The following is a 14,095-nucleotide window of genomic DNA, read 5'->3' as shown; positions in this document are numbered from 1 at the left end:
TCTGTAGCTCTCCCTCCACCGCTCTGAGCCGCCCGCCTCATCTCTGGGAAGCATTGTAGCTCACTGCTCGCAGACGCAGCATCTCACAGTGGGTGACGAACCTCCAAAGTCAATATGTAGGTTCTCACTTGGGAGAGACAAGTCATATTCACTGTGATATTAACAGAGACTAAATAGATGCTTCTGGAAATGACTTTGAAAGGCTTTCTCTCCTTTCTAAAAGGTTATGTATGATAGGAGGGACATCTGTTCTCTCTACATAGTCAGAAATAAGACATTTAGTGAACATGCTTTATGTATACAGTGCACACGAGGTTGGTGGCGCCTTCATTGTGGAGGATGTGCTCGTGGTAATGGCTGGAGCGGAATTAGTGGAATGGTATCAAATACATCAAACACATGGCTTGATGCCAATCCATTTGCTTTGTTCCAGCGATTATTATGAGCTGTCCTCCCCTCAGCAGCCTCCACTGATACAGTGACCCCTTACCACAGTCCAACTATACAGTTGAAGTCGGAAGTTTACATACACTTCGGTTGGAGTCATTAAAACTCATTTTTCAACCACTCCACAAATTTCTTGTTAACAAACTATAGTTTTGGCAAGTCGATTAGCACATCTACTGTGTGCATGACACAAGTAATTTTTCCAACAATTGTTTAGAGACAGATTATTTCACTTATAATTCACTGTATCACAATTCCAGTGGGTCAGAAGTTTACATACACTAAGTTGACTGTGCCTTTGAACAGCCTGGAAATTCCATAAAATTATGTCATGGCTTTAGAAGCTTCTGACAGTCTCACTGACATCATTTAAGTCAATTGGAGGTGTACCTGTGGATGTATTTCAAGGCCTAGCTTCAAACTCCGTGCCTCTTTGCTTGACATCATGGGAAAATCAAAAGAAATCAGCCTAGACCTCAGAAAACAAATTGTGACCTCCACAAGTCTGGTTCATCCTTGGGAGCAATATCCAAACGCCTGAAGGTGCCACGTTCATCTGTATAAACACCATGGGACCACACAGCCGTCATACCTCTCTGGAAGGAGATGTGTTCTGTCTCCTAGAGATGAACGTACTTTGCTGCGAAAAGTGCAAATCAATCCCAGAACAACAGCAAAGGACCTTGTGAAGATGCTGGAGGAAACAGGTGCAAAAGTGTCTGTATCCACAGTAAAACGAGTCCTATATGGACATGGCCTGAAAGGCCGCTCAGCAAGGAAGAAGCCACTGCTCCAAAACCGCCATAAAAAGCCAGACTACGGTTTGCAACTGCACATGGGGACAAAGATTGTACTTTTTGGAGAAAAATCCTCTGGTCTGATGAAACAAAAATAGAATTGTTTGGCCATAATGACCATCGTGGCAAAATGGCTTAAGGACAACAAAGTCAAGGTATTGGAGTGGCCATCACAAAGCCCTGACCTCAATCCTATAGAAAAAGTGTGCGCGAGCAAGGACGCCTACAAACCTGACTCAGTTACACCAGCTCTGTCAGGAGGAATGGGCCAAAATTCACCCAACTTATTGTGGGAAGCTTGTGGAAGGCTACCTGCAACATTTGACCAAAGATAAACAATTTAAAGGCAATGCTACCAAATTCTAATTGAGTGTATGTAAGCTTCTGACCTACTGGGAATGTGATGAAAGACATACAGTGGGGAGAACAAGTCTTTGACACACTGCCGATTTTGCAGGTTTTCCTACTTATCAAGCATGTAGAGGTCTGTAATTTGTATCATAGGTACACTTCAACTGTGAGAGACGGAATCTAAAACAAAAATCCAGAAAATCACATTGTATGATTTTTAAGTAATTCATTTGCATTTTATTGCATGACATAAGTATTTGATCACCTACCAACCAGTAAGAATTCCGGCTCTCACAGACCTGTTGTTAGTTTTTCTTTAAGAAGCCCTCCTGTTCTCCACTCGTTACCTGTATAAAAGACACCTGTCCACACACTCAATCAAACAGACTCCAACCTCTCCACAATGGCCAAGATCAGAGAACTGTGTAAGGACATCAGGGATAAAATTGTAGACCTGCACAAGGCTGAGATGGGCTACAGGACAATAGGCAAGCAGCTTGGTGAGAAGGCAGCAACTGTTGGCGCAATTATTAGAAAATGGAAGAAGTTGAAGATGACGGTCAATCACCTCGGTCTGGGGCTCCATGCAAGATCTCACCTCGTGGGGCATCAATGATCATGAGGAAGGTGAGGGATCAGCCCAGAACTACACGGCAGGACCTGGTCAATGACCTGAAGAGAGCTGGGACCACAGTCTCAAAGAGAACCATTAGTAACACACTACGCCGTCATGGATTAAAATCCTGCAGCGCACGCAAGGTCCCCCTGCTCAAGCCAGCGCATGTCCAGGCCCGTCTGAAGTTTGCCAATGACCATCTGGATGATCCAGAGGAGGAATGGGAGAAGGTCATGTGGTCTGATGAGACAAAAATAGAGCTTTTTGGTCTAAACTCCACTCTCCGTGTTTGGAGGAAGAAGAAGGATGAGTATAACCTCAAGAACACCATCCCAACCGTGAAGCATTGAGGTGGAAACATCATTCTTTGGGGATGCTTTTCTGCAAAGGGGACAGGACGACTGCACCGTATTGAGGGGAGGATGGATGCTGCCATGTATCGCGAGATCTTGGCCAACAACCTCCTTCCCACAGTAAGAGCATTGAAGATGGGTCGTGGCTGGGTCTTCCAGCATGACAACAACCCGAAACACACAGCCAGGGCAACTAAGGAGTGGCTCCGTAAGAAGCATCTCAAGGTCCTGGAGTGGCCTAGCCAGTCTCCAGACCTGAACCCAATAGAAAATCTTTGGAGGGAGCTGAAAGTCCGTATTGCCCAGCGACAGCCCCGAAACCTGAAGGATCTGGAGAAGGTCTGTATGGAGGAGTGGGCCAAAATCCCTGCTGCAGTGTGTGCAAACCTGGTCAAGAACTACAGGAAACGTATGATCTCTGTAATTGCAAACAAAGGCTTCTGTACCAAATATTAAGTTCTGCTTTTCTGATGTATCAAATACTTATGTCATGCAATAAAATGCAAATGAATTACTTAAAAATCAGACAATGTGATTTTCTGGATTTTTGTTTTAGATTCCGTCTCTCACAGTTGAAGTGTACCTATGATAAAAATTACAGACCTCTACATGCTTTGTAAGTAGGAATACCTGCAAAATCGGCAGTGTATCAAATACTTGTTCTCCCCACTGTATAAGCTGAAATAAATCATTCTCTCTACTATTATTCTGACATTTCACATTCTTAAAATAAAGTGGTGTTTCTAACTGAGCTAAGACAGGGAATTGTTACTAGGATTAAATGTCAGGAATTGTGAAAAACTGAGTTTAAATGTATTTGGCTAAGGTGTATGTAAACTTCAGACTTCAACTGTACATAGAGGAAGTAGGCTTACATCCGTTCAATTACCATAGGACATAGGTGGACACAGGTGGCCTTCAATTAGAGTTAATTTAGTCACAGGTGGCTAGCGTTTAGACTTCTCTACTATTCACTAGCTAACTGACTTCCCCTGTGCTGGGTGGCATTACTTTTTTACCACCGTCAACACAGACTGAAATGGAAGACGGTGCTGGAGAAGATGGTGAACTTTTTAAAAACGTATTTTGTACATAATGTTGCTGCTACCGTCTCTTATGACCGGAAAATAACTTCTGGACATCAGAACAGCGATACTCACCACGAACTGGCAAAAGCTTTTTTTTCTTTCACGGGTCCGACGAGCCCGATGTGAACGAGATACTGCTTTCGCTGAAACAGGCCCAAATCCCTGTCATTTGCGTGAAGAGACGACGGCGAAAAAGAGGATGGAGGTCGGCTGCCTTCTGAGAATTCGTAGGCGATCGAATAAACCCCCCCTGCCTTCCGTTCTTCTAGCTAACGTACAATCATTGGGAAAAAAATTCACGACCTACGAGGAAGATTAAACTACCAACGGGACAATCAAAACTGTATCTTACGCTTCACGGAGTCGTGGCTGAACAACGACATCATCAACATACAGCCGGCTAGTTATACGCCGTATCAGCAGGATAGAACTGCGGCGTCTGGTAATGCATATATGTAAACAACAGCTGGTGCACAATATCAAAGGAAGTCTCGAGGTTTTGCTCGCCTGAAGTAGAGTATCTCATTATAAGCTGTAGACCACACTATCTACCTAGAGAGTTTTCATCTGTATTTTTCGTAGCTGTCTACATACCACTACAGACCGATGCTGGCACTAAGACCACACTCAATGAGCTGTATTCCGCCATAAGCAAACAGGAAAATGCTCATCCAGAGGCGGCGCTCCTAGTGGCCGGGGACTTTAATGCAGGGAAACTTAAATCTGTTTTTACCAAATTTCTATCTATGTGCAACTAGAGGGAGAAAACTCTAGACTACCTTTACTCCACACACAGAGACGCGTACAATCTCTCCCTCGCACTCCATTTGGCAAATCTGACCATAATTCTATCCTCCTGATTCCTGCTTACAAGCAAAAATTAAAGCAGGAAGTACCAGTGACTCAGTCAATAAAAAAGGGGTCAGATGAAGCAGATGCTAAGCTACAGGACTATTTTGCTAGCACAGACTGGAATATGTTCCCGGATTCTTCCGGTGGCATTGAGGAGTACACCACTTCAGTCATTGGCTTCATCAATAAATGCATTCGATGAAGTCGTCCCCAAAGTGACTGCACGTACATACCCCAACCAGAAGCCATGGAATACAGGCAACATCCGCACTGAGCTAAAGGCTAGAACTGCCACTTTCAAGGAGCTGGACTCTAACCCAGAAGCTTATAATACATCCCACTATGCCCTCCGACGAACCATCAGACAGGCAAAGTGTCAATACAGGACTAAGATCAAATTGTACTACACCGGCTCCGATGCTCGTCGGGTGTGAGAGGGCCTGCAAACCATTACAGACTAGAAAGAGAAACACAGCCAGGGAGCTGCCCAGTGACACAAGCCTACCAGATGAGCTAAACTACTTCTATGCTCGCTTCGAGGCAAATAACACTGAAACATGCATGAGAGCACCAGCTATTCTGGACGACTGTGTGTTTATGCTCTCTGCAGCCAATGTGAGTTCGACCTTTAAACAGGTCAACATTCACAAGGCCGCAGGGCCAGACAGATTACCAGGACGTGCACTGTGAGCATGCGCTGACCAACTGGAAAGTGTCTTCATTGACATTTTCAACCTCTCCCTGTAATACCAACATGTTTTAACCAGACCACCATAGTTCCTGTGCCCAGGAACACTAAGGTAACTTGCTTAAATGACCTGCTTAAATGACTTAAATGACTATGACTTAAATGACTCTGTAGCCATGAAGTGCTTTGAAAGGCTGGTCATAGCTCACATTAACACCATTATCCCAGAAACCCTAAACCCACTCCAATTTGCATACCGCCCCAAAAGATCCACAGATGATGCAATCTCTATTGCACTCCACACTGCACTTTCCCACCTGGACAAAAGGAACACCTATGTGAGAATGCTATTTGTTGACTACAGTTTAGCGTTCAACATCGTGGTGCCCTCAAAGCTCATCAATAAGCTAAGGACCCCGGGACTGAACACCTCCCTCTGCAACTGGATCCTGAACTTCCTGACGGGCCGACCCAGGTGGTAAGGGTAGGTAACAACACATCTGCCACACTGATCCTCAACACAGAGGTCCCTCAGGGGTGCGTGCTCAGTCTCCTCCTGTACTCCCTGATCACTCATGACTGCACGGCCAGGCACGACACCAACACCATCATTAAGTTTGCTGATGACACAATAGTGGTAGTGCGTACGGCTCAGTACATCACTTAGGCCAAGCTTCCTGCCATCCAGGACCTCTACCAGGCTGTGTCAGAGGAAGGCACTAAAAATTGTCAAAGACTTCAGCCACCCTAGTCATAGACTGTTCTCTCTGCTACCGCATGGTACCGGAGCACCAAGTCTAGGTCCAAGAGGCTTCTTAACAGCTTCTACCCCCAAGCCATAAAACTCCTGAACGTCTAATCAAATGGCTACCCAGACTATTTGATTTGCCGCCCCCACCCCTCTTTTACGCTGCTGCTACTCTCTGTTATTATCTATGCATAGTCACTTTAATAACTCTACCTACATGTACATATTAACTCAATTACCTCGACTAACCGGTGCCCCCGTACATTGACTCTGTACCGGTACCCCCTGTATATAGTCTCGCTATTGTTATTTTCCTCTGCTCTTTAAATACTCCTTACTTTTATTTCATATTCTATTTATATTTTTTAACTGAATTGTTGGTTAGGGGCTTGTAAATAAGCATTTCACTGTAAGGTCTACACCTGTTGTATTCGGCGCATGTGACTAATAACATTTCATTTGAAGTTAGCCACTGCCTTCTGCCTAGGTCACCATTGAAATGCTCATTAGAAAAAGGGTGAGATTGGCTCCTCTGTTGTTTGTTGACACGACCGCTATCTATTTGAATGTAATGCAAATGTGATTTATTCACAAACCTCAATTCATGACCATTAGCGTTTTTAAACCTCATCTTCTCCAGCTCTGGCAGCAAAAAGTCCTTTGGTCCTCAGTAGCAGAAATACAGCCTATGTCTGTGTTCTAACAGTTTCTGAGTGGTTCATTTCATATTGCTGATTGTACAACAAAACAGGATTATTGTTTTGATTCATGTATGATTTCCCTATTTCCAAGCCCTGGCTAACCACCTTGATGATTACAGTAATGTATTTAGCGGTCTTGGCAAGACTGACAGCATCTTCAAGGGAAAAAGCAGAAAGGTTATGAACCACATTTCCTTTTAAAAAAGCAGAGAGAAAAGAGCAAACATCAAATATTCCCCCCTCTCTGGCCCAATGCTGAAGACCAATCGCTATTAATGATGGAAGAATTTCTGAATGATTACTCTCACTGGTCTTTCCACTGTAAGGAAAGTAAAAGCAATCACATTGATTTAATGATGTACAGTATTTACCTTCTGCCAGATCCATATACTCTGATGGAGGGGACTCTGTGTTGCCATTAAAGAATTAACCACAATAACAGTCAACACATTTATTGGCCAATTATGGAAAAAACTGTGACTCAACATCTAGCAGTGTGTCAATAGTTTGACTCATAATTGCAAGCTGAAAAAGTTCACATTTTAGACAGTTTGGGAGGAAGATATTGAGTGGCTAAAAGAACAATAGACAGAGAAAGAAGGTGAAAGGACCCAGAATTAGTGACTCATTTAGACTTTAATCATTGTGTACAGTATATGTGGGGCAGAGTGCAGGACGCAGGAGGACGCAGGCAGGACTCACCCTCCTCAGCTCCCACTGACAGAGGATGCTATTTAGACACATCCTCTTGTATTATACTGCTACGCATTGTCGATCTCGCTCTCTCTCTCTGTTACTCTCTCTCTCTTAATCTCTCCCTCCCTCCCTCTCTCTCTCTCTCACTCACTCACTCACTCACTCACACTCTCTCTCTCTCTCTTACTCACACTCACGCTCTCTCTTGCTCACTCTGTGTGTCACTCTCTCCATTTCTGTGTGTCACTCTCTCCATTTCTCTCTTCCCCCATCTCTCATCTTTCTCTTTCTATCCTCCTCTCTATTGTTTTGGTCTCTTTCTGTCTCATTCTTTCCATTTCACACACTGCAGCTCCTACACTGAACAAAAATATAAACACAACATAGACAAAAATGCTGTGCACAAATTAGTGAGCATTTCTCCTTAGCCAAGATAATCCATCCACCTGACAGGTGTGGAATAACAATAAGATGATTAAACATCATCATCATTACACAGGTGCACCTTGTGCTGGGAACAAAAAAAGGGCCACTCTAAAATGTGCTGTTTGTCACACAACACAATGCTACAGATGTCTCAAGTTTTGAGGAAGTACGCAATTGGCATGCTGACTGTAAGAATGTCCACCAGAGCTTTTGCCAGGTAATTCAATGTTAATTTATCTACCAGAAGCCGTCGTTTTAGGGAATTTGGCAGTACGTCCAACCGGCCTCAAAACCACAGACCACATGCATGGCGTTGTGTGGGCGAGCGGTTTGCTGATGTCAATGTTGGCGGTGGGGTTTTGGTATGGGCAGCATAATCTACGGAAAACTAACATTTTATCTATGGAAATTTGAATGCACATAGATACCGTGATGAGATCCTGAGGCCCGTTGTCGTGCCATTCATCTGCCTCCATCACCTCATGTTTCAGCATGATAATGCACGGCCCTACACTACCGTTCAAAGGTTTGGGTTCATTTAAGAATGTCCTTGTTTTTGAAAGAAAACCACATTTTTGTCCATTAAAATAACATCAAATTTATCAAAAATTGTTATCGTGCTCAAATTTCTGATCAATTTGATGTCATTTTGATGTACAAAAAATTTGCTTTTCTTTAAAAAACAAGGACATTTCTAAGTGACACCAAACTTTTGAACGATAGTATATGTCGCAAGGATCTGTACACAATTCCTGAAAGCTGAAAATGTCCCAGTTCTTTCATGGTCTGCATACTCACCAGATGTTACCCATAGATCATGTTTGGTATCCTCTGTGTATGGCAGCGTGTTCCAGTTCCCGCCAATATCCAGCAACTTCACAGCCATTGAAGAGGAATGGGACAACATTCCACAGGCCACAATCAACAGCCTGATCACCTCTATGCAAAGGAGATACAGTGTGTCGCGCTGCATGAGGCAAATGGTGGTCACACCAGATACTGACTGGTTTTCTGATCCATGCCCCTACCTTTTTTAAAAAGGTATCTGTGACCAACAGATGCATATCTGTATTCCCAGTCATGTGAAATCCATAGATTAAGGCCACATTAATTTATTTCAATTGACTGATTTCCTTATATGAACTGCAACTCTGTAAAATCTTTTAAATTGTTGCATGTTGCATTAATATTTTTGTTCAGTATATAAAATGATCTACAAGCAGTGAGCGTGGTAAACTATATTTTTGTTCAGTATAGTTCCACCTTGATGTCCGGCTTTTTCTTTCACCAACCCTATCTCTCTGGTTGACCCTTATTAATAAGACATGAGCCCAACCATTCCTACAGCTGTAGTTCTACTTTATGGTGCACACTGATGTGTCTACACTATCAATCATTTGTGGAATAGCATGAAGTAGACAATAGCATTAATCCTGCCTCAACTTCCTTGTGTTAATGTATGAATTGTTCCCAAAATTGAACTATTTCACCTTAATAATTCAGTTACGTGTAAGGTGCTCAGGAAATAGGATTTAGTATGCCTCAACTTGCTTTTGTGATTTGTATCTATGTCAACTTAACCTGAGAAAGATAGAGACAGAGAGAGAGAGAGTGAGAGAGAGAGCGAGGGAGAGAGATAAAGAAAAAGAGAGATAAAGAGAGAGAGAGAGATAAAGAAAGAGAGAGAGAGAAATAGAGAGGACGGGAGAAAACTCATGACCACATACACATACACACAGAGCTTATTGCTTGAGAAAGATAAGACTCCTTATTGAGGCCTACGACCCAGACAGGGGCCATTACATTCTAAATAGCATCATAAAATACATTCCTTTTCTTTCATAATATGGTTTTATCTAACTTTGGTTTGGCATGTTGTCAATGGAGTGAGTTGTGAGCATTATGGCCTGCAGCTGGGCTGATATGGTTAGGTGTGTGGATGGGTGGGTGGGTGGTAGCCTGGGAGTAGTAGTATTATTGTCATAGATATGAGAAATCCCATCATACTCTGAGCTCATTTCTCAGGATTACTATCAGATGGGAAGGTCTCCAGTGGGTGGGATGGTTTGGGCTAATCTTACTGCATGATGACTTGTCAGATACAGGTTGCAGTTCCAATCTCCGAGCCGACTAGGTGAAAAATCAGCCGATGTCCCTTATTAACGCTGATGGCTCTGGATAAGAGTCTGCTTAATGAAAGAAATGTAAATAAGTCAAAATCAATAATCGCTAACTGCCTGAAAAAATTGGTTCTAATTTGATCAATTAGTATGTCAACACTTCAGAACAAGACAATTAAAGGACAGGATGGGGGTGGCAGGTAGCTTAGTGGTTGGGCCAGTAACCAAAAGGGCACTGGTTTGAATCCCTGAGCCGACTAGGTGAAAAATCTGTCAATGTGCACTTGAACAAGGCACTTAACCCAATTGCTCATGTAAGCCACTCTGGATAAGAGCTGCTAAATGACTAACATGTAAATGATGATTCTACTGAAATCACTAGTGTGCCTCAGGAACAGGTAGTGTAAAACTACTGCAGCACTGCCCCCTTCTGGAGAAAAACTAGATATTGCAACCTCCATTTGATTTAAAAAAGAGAGGATAAACTTTGTTCAACATAAAAACATTTATTTCCCTAGAAGAGTTGAGAAGAACCATATCTCTCAAACAGAGCATAGTTTTTTATCTTCAATTTACACAACAACCCCAAGTAAACCTACATAGACATGAACACTGCACAGTGGAAACCTTAGGCCACATTGAAGAGGGTTTCGTTACAAAAAATATATTTCAAGTGGGTTCCAGGTACGTTTCAATGCTCAGAACCGGATGGTTAAAGAGCACTTGTTCCATATGTCGAGCTAAACTTTCTTTACCAGTCATTCATTTCTCCACTTATTTCCTATATGACGTAGAGGGATGGAAAGTCTACAGTTTTGTTGCGTTTATTTCCAGTATCATCATCTGTTCTGAGCGTCACAGTTCCTCTCGGAGTATCTGTATCTCCGCGAAGTCGTCGAGAGAGCTGCCCTTCAGGGTCTCGTCCGGTCCCTCCGCCGTACCGCTGTCCGACTCCTCCTCGATGGCGAGGCGCACGTCGGCGGAGGAGCACAGTGAACTGACGCTGCTTTGCTCAATGGAGCAGGCCAGAGGGGAGCTCAGGACCCTTCCTTCATAGAGGCCCTGGCTCCCCGCGGAGAAGGGAAGCGACACCTGGAACGAGGGCATGGTGATGCTGTGCTTCTTTTGCCGCGCGCCCCATTCCCGCTGCTCCTCCTCGTGCACCAGGCGCCTAAAAACATTCGACCTTCTCTTCTCCCGCCTTTTGGAGCGAACGTAGCCCAGCATTATACCAACGAGGAAGACCCCATAAAACGAGATTACTATGAAAATGTACACGTATGCGTTGCCGTTGCTTTTGTCAGTTTGGGATGCGTCATTAGCCCTCTGCAGGGGAAGAAGTTGGGACGTTGTAAAGTTGTCTGACCTCTCCATCCTCAGTGGAGTTTATGAAGTGGAGTTTATGAAGGAAGTTTCCTTGAAAAACAGAAACATTACAGAGGTTAGGATCTTGATTTGATTCTTTGCCCAGACTTTTACGCACATCTTTACGCACACTCACGCACACATTTATGCACACATTTAAGCACATAATTTCTCAATTGCAGGCTATACGAATTATTTTATTAATCGTATAAAAGTATGCCTATTTATCCAAATACATTTTTTAGACAAAACTTAGTGAACAATGGCTAAAGCCTATTGTTATTAATGATACACTACGTGTCCAACTTACCGTGCAACAGAGCTGTGGGACATGTGGACCCAGCTGTATGATCCGTGTCCTCGTGTGTGTACGCCTCTCGAATTTAATAACAGGATATCCAAGTGCATGGGAATATTTATATAGCGATCTTGGGATGTCTATAATCACGTGCACTCTGTGGTCGAGATGCAAGTTTTGGCCCAATGTCAAATTTTGAGTCGACAGAGCCCAGACACAAATGTGACAAACAATGGTTATCCGATTTTCGAATGCTATGTTCCAATTCTGTCAAGTTACTAAAGTGACTTTTCATTTTCTGATAGAATATGATATTACAGCTTTAGAATATGATGATAGAATATGATATACAGCTTTTTTTTATTGAATTGATCCAAAATAATTTTCCATCGACATGCATTCGTGTGAGTTAATGGGTGTGCAATGCTTCAACTCGAGCACACCAATCCTGATAAAATTGCACATCCCAATATTGCGAAAATATATATTTCCCGGATGTTGAAATCAGGTTAATTTTCAGTTCTGAAAGATATTTCAAATACTTTTTGGTCATTGATTCAATGGCCAAATTGAATTGTCAATAAAGTTAAACATTATATCACAATAACCCTTTTTTAAATTGATTTAATATTGGAAGAAGGAGCCAACTAAAGATCTCAATATAGAATATTTATAATTGCTGTTATCTGTCAAATGCACATAAGCTTTTCCCACAGCCTTACAACTTGCAGCACTGATGTTCAAAGTGATATAACCTAAACAATAAACCAACAGAAGACTTCAACTACAATAACATTCTCAGTAAAGGTTACAGAAATATATATTTATCTTTCAGGTAGAACCAGGAACAGATATTGCCCTTGGTTCTTTCCAGACTTGACTGCCCTTGACCAGCACAAAAACATAATGTGGCGTTCTGCATTAGCATCGAATAGCCCCTGTGATATGCAACTTTTCAGGGAAGTTAGGAACAAATATACACAGGCAGTTAGGAAAGCTAAGGCTAGCTTTTTCAAACAGAAATTTGCATCCTGTAGCACAAACTCAAAAAAGTTATGGGACACTGTAAAGTCCATGGAGAATAAGAGCACCTCCTCCCAGCTGCCCACTGCACTGAGGCTAGGAAACACTGTCACCACCGATAAATCCACTATAATTGAGAATTTCATTAAGCATTTTTCTATGGCTGGCCATGCTTTCCACCTGGCTACACCTACTCTGATCAACAGCCCTCCACCCCCCACAGCAACTCTCCCAAGCCTCCCCCATTTCTCCTTCACCCAAATCCAGATAGCTGATGTTCTGAAAGAGCTGCAAAATCTGGATCCCTACAAATCAGTCGGGCTAGGGAATCTGGACCCTTTCTTTCTAAAATGATCTGCCCAAAATTGTTGCAACCCCTATTACTAGCCTGTTCAACCTCTCTTTTGTATCGTCTGAGATTCCCAAAGATTGGAAAGCTGCCGCGGTCATCCACCTCTTCAAAGGGGGAGACACTCTACACCCAAACTGCTACAGACCTATATCTATCCTACCCTGCCTTTCTAAGGTCTTCGAAAGCCAAGTTAACAAACAGATTACCGACCATTTCGAATCTCACTGTACCTTCTCCGGTATGCAATCTGGTTTCAGAGCTGGTCATGGGTGCACCTCAGCCACGCTCAAGGTCCTAAATGATATCATAACCGCCATCGAATAGAGACATTACTGTGCAGCCGTATTCATTAACCTGGCCAAGGCCTTCGACTCTGTCAATCACCACATTCTCATCTGCAGAATCAACAGCCTTGGTTTCTCAAATGATTGCCTCACCTGGTTCACCAACTACTTCTCTGATAGAGTTCAGTGTGTCAAATCGGAGGGCCTGTTGTCCGGACCTCTGGCAGTCTCTATGGGGGTGCCACAGGGTTAAATTCTCGGGCCGACTCTCTTCTCTGTATACATCAATGATGTCTCTCTTGCTGCTGGTGATACTTTGATCCACCTCTACACAGACGACACCATTCTGTATACCTCTGGCCCTTCTTAGGACACTGTGTTATTAACAAACCTCCAAACGAGCTTCAATGCCATACAACTCTCCTTCCGTGGCCTCCAACTGCTCTTAAATGCAAGTAAAACTAAATGCATGCTCTTCAACCGATCGCTGCCCACACCTGCCCGCACGTCCAGCATCACTACTCTGGACGGTTCTGACTTAGAATATGTGGACAACTACAAATACCTAGGTGTCTTGTTAGACTGTAAACTCTCCTTCCAGACTCACATTAAACATCTCCAATCCAAAATTAATTCTGGAATCGGCTTCCTATTTCGCAACAAAGCATCCTTCACTCATGCTGCCAAACATACCCTTATAAAACTGACCATCCTACCGATTCTCGACTTCGGCGATGTCATTTACAAAATAGCCTCCAACACCCTACTCAACAAATTGGATGCAGTCTATCACAGTGCCATCCGCTTTGACACCAAAGCCCCATATACTACCCACCACTGCGACCTGTACTCTCTTGTTGGCTGGCCCTCGCTTCATACCCGTCGCCAAA

General features: G+C 43.2%; 1 protein-coding gene across 1 annotated transcript; it reads right to left on the bottom strand.

The window, feature by feature from the left end:
• Nucleotides 1–10,381: 10,381 nt before the first annotated feature.
• On the bottom strand, nt 10,382–11,659 carry LOC129831524 (potassium voltage-gated channel subfamily E member 4-like). Its single transcript, XM_055894889.1, has 2 exons — nt 11,559–11,659; nt 10,382–11,299 (listed from the first exon to the last, which is right to left on the bottom strand). The coding sequence occupies exon 2, from the start codon at nt 11,255–11,257 to the stop codon at nt 10,739–10,741; it is 519 nt and encodes a 172-aa protein (XP_055750864.1). The 5' UTR covers nt 11,258–11,299; nt 11,559–11,659; the 3' UTR covers nt 10,382–10,738.
• Nucleotides 11,660–14,095: the final 2,436 nt, after the last annotated feature.

The sequence above is a fragment of the Salvelinus fontinalis genome, chromosome 33 (assembly GCF_029448725.1).
Source record: "Salvelinus fontinalis isolate EN_2023a chromosome 33, ASM2944872v1, whole genome shotgun sequence".
Classification (NCBI taxonomy): domain Eukaryota; kingdom Metazoa; phylum Chordata; class Actinopteri; order Salmoniformes; family Salmonidae; genus Salvelinus; species Salvelinus fontinalis.
This window is presented reverse-complemented; position numbering and strand designations above follow the sequence as displayed.

What these genes read in the sequence shown, in the direction of transcription:
- LOC129831524 (XM_055894889.1), bottom strand. Translation starts at nt 11,257, where the DNA reads ATGGAGAGGTCAGACAACTTTACAACGTCCCAACTTCTTCCCCTGCAG.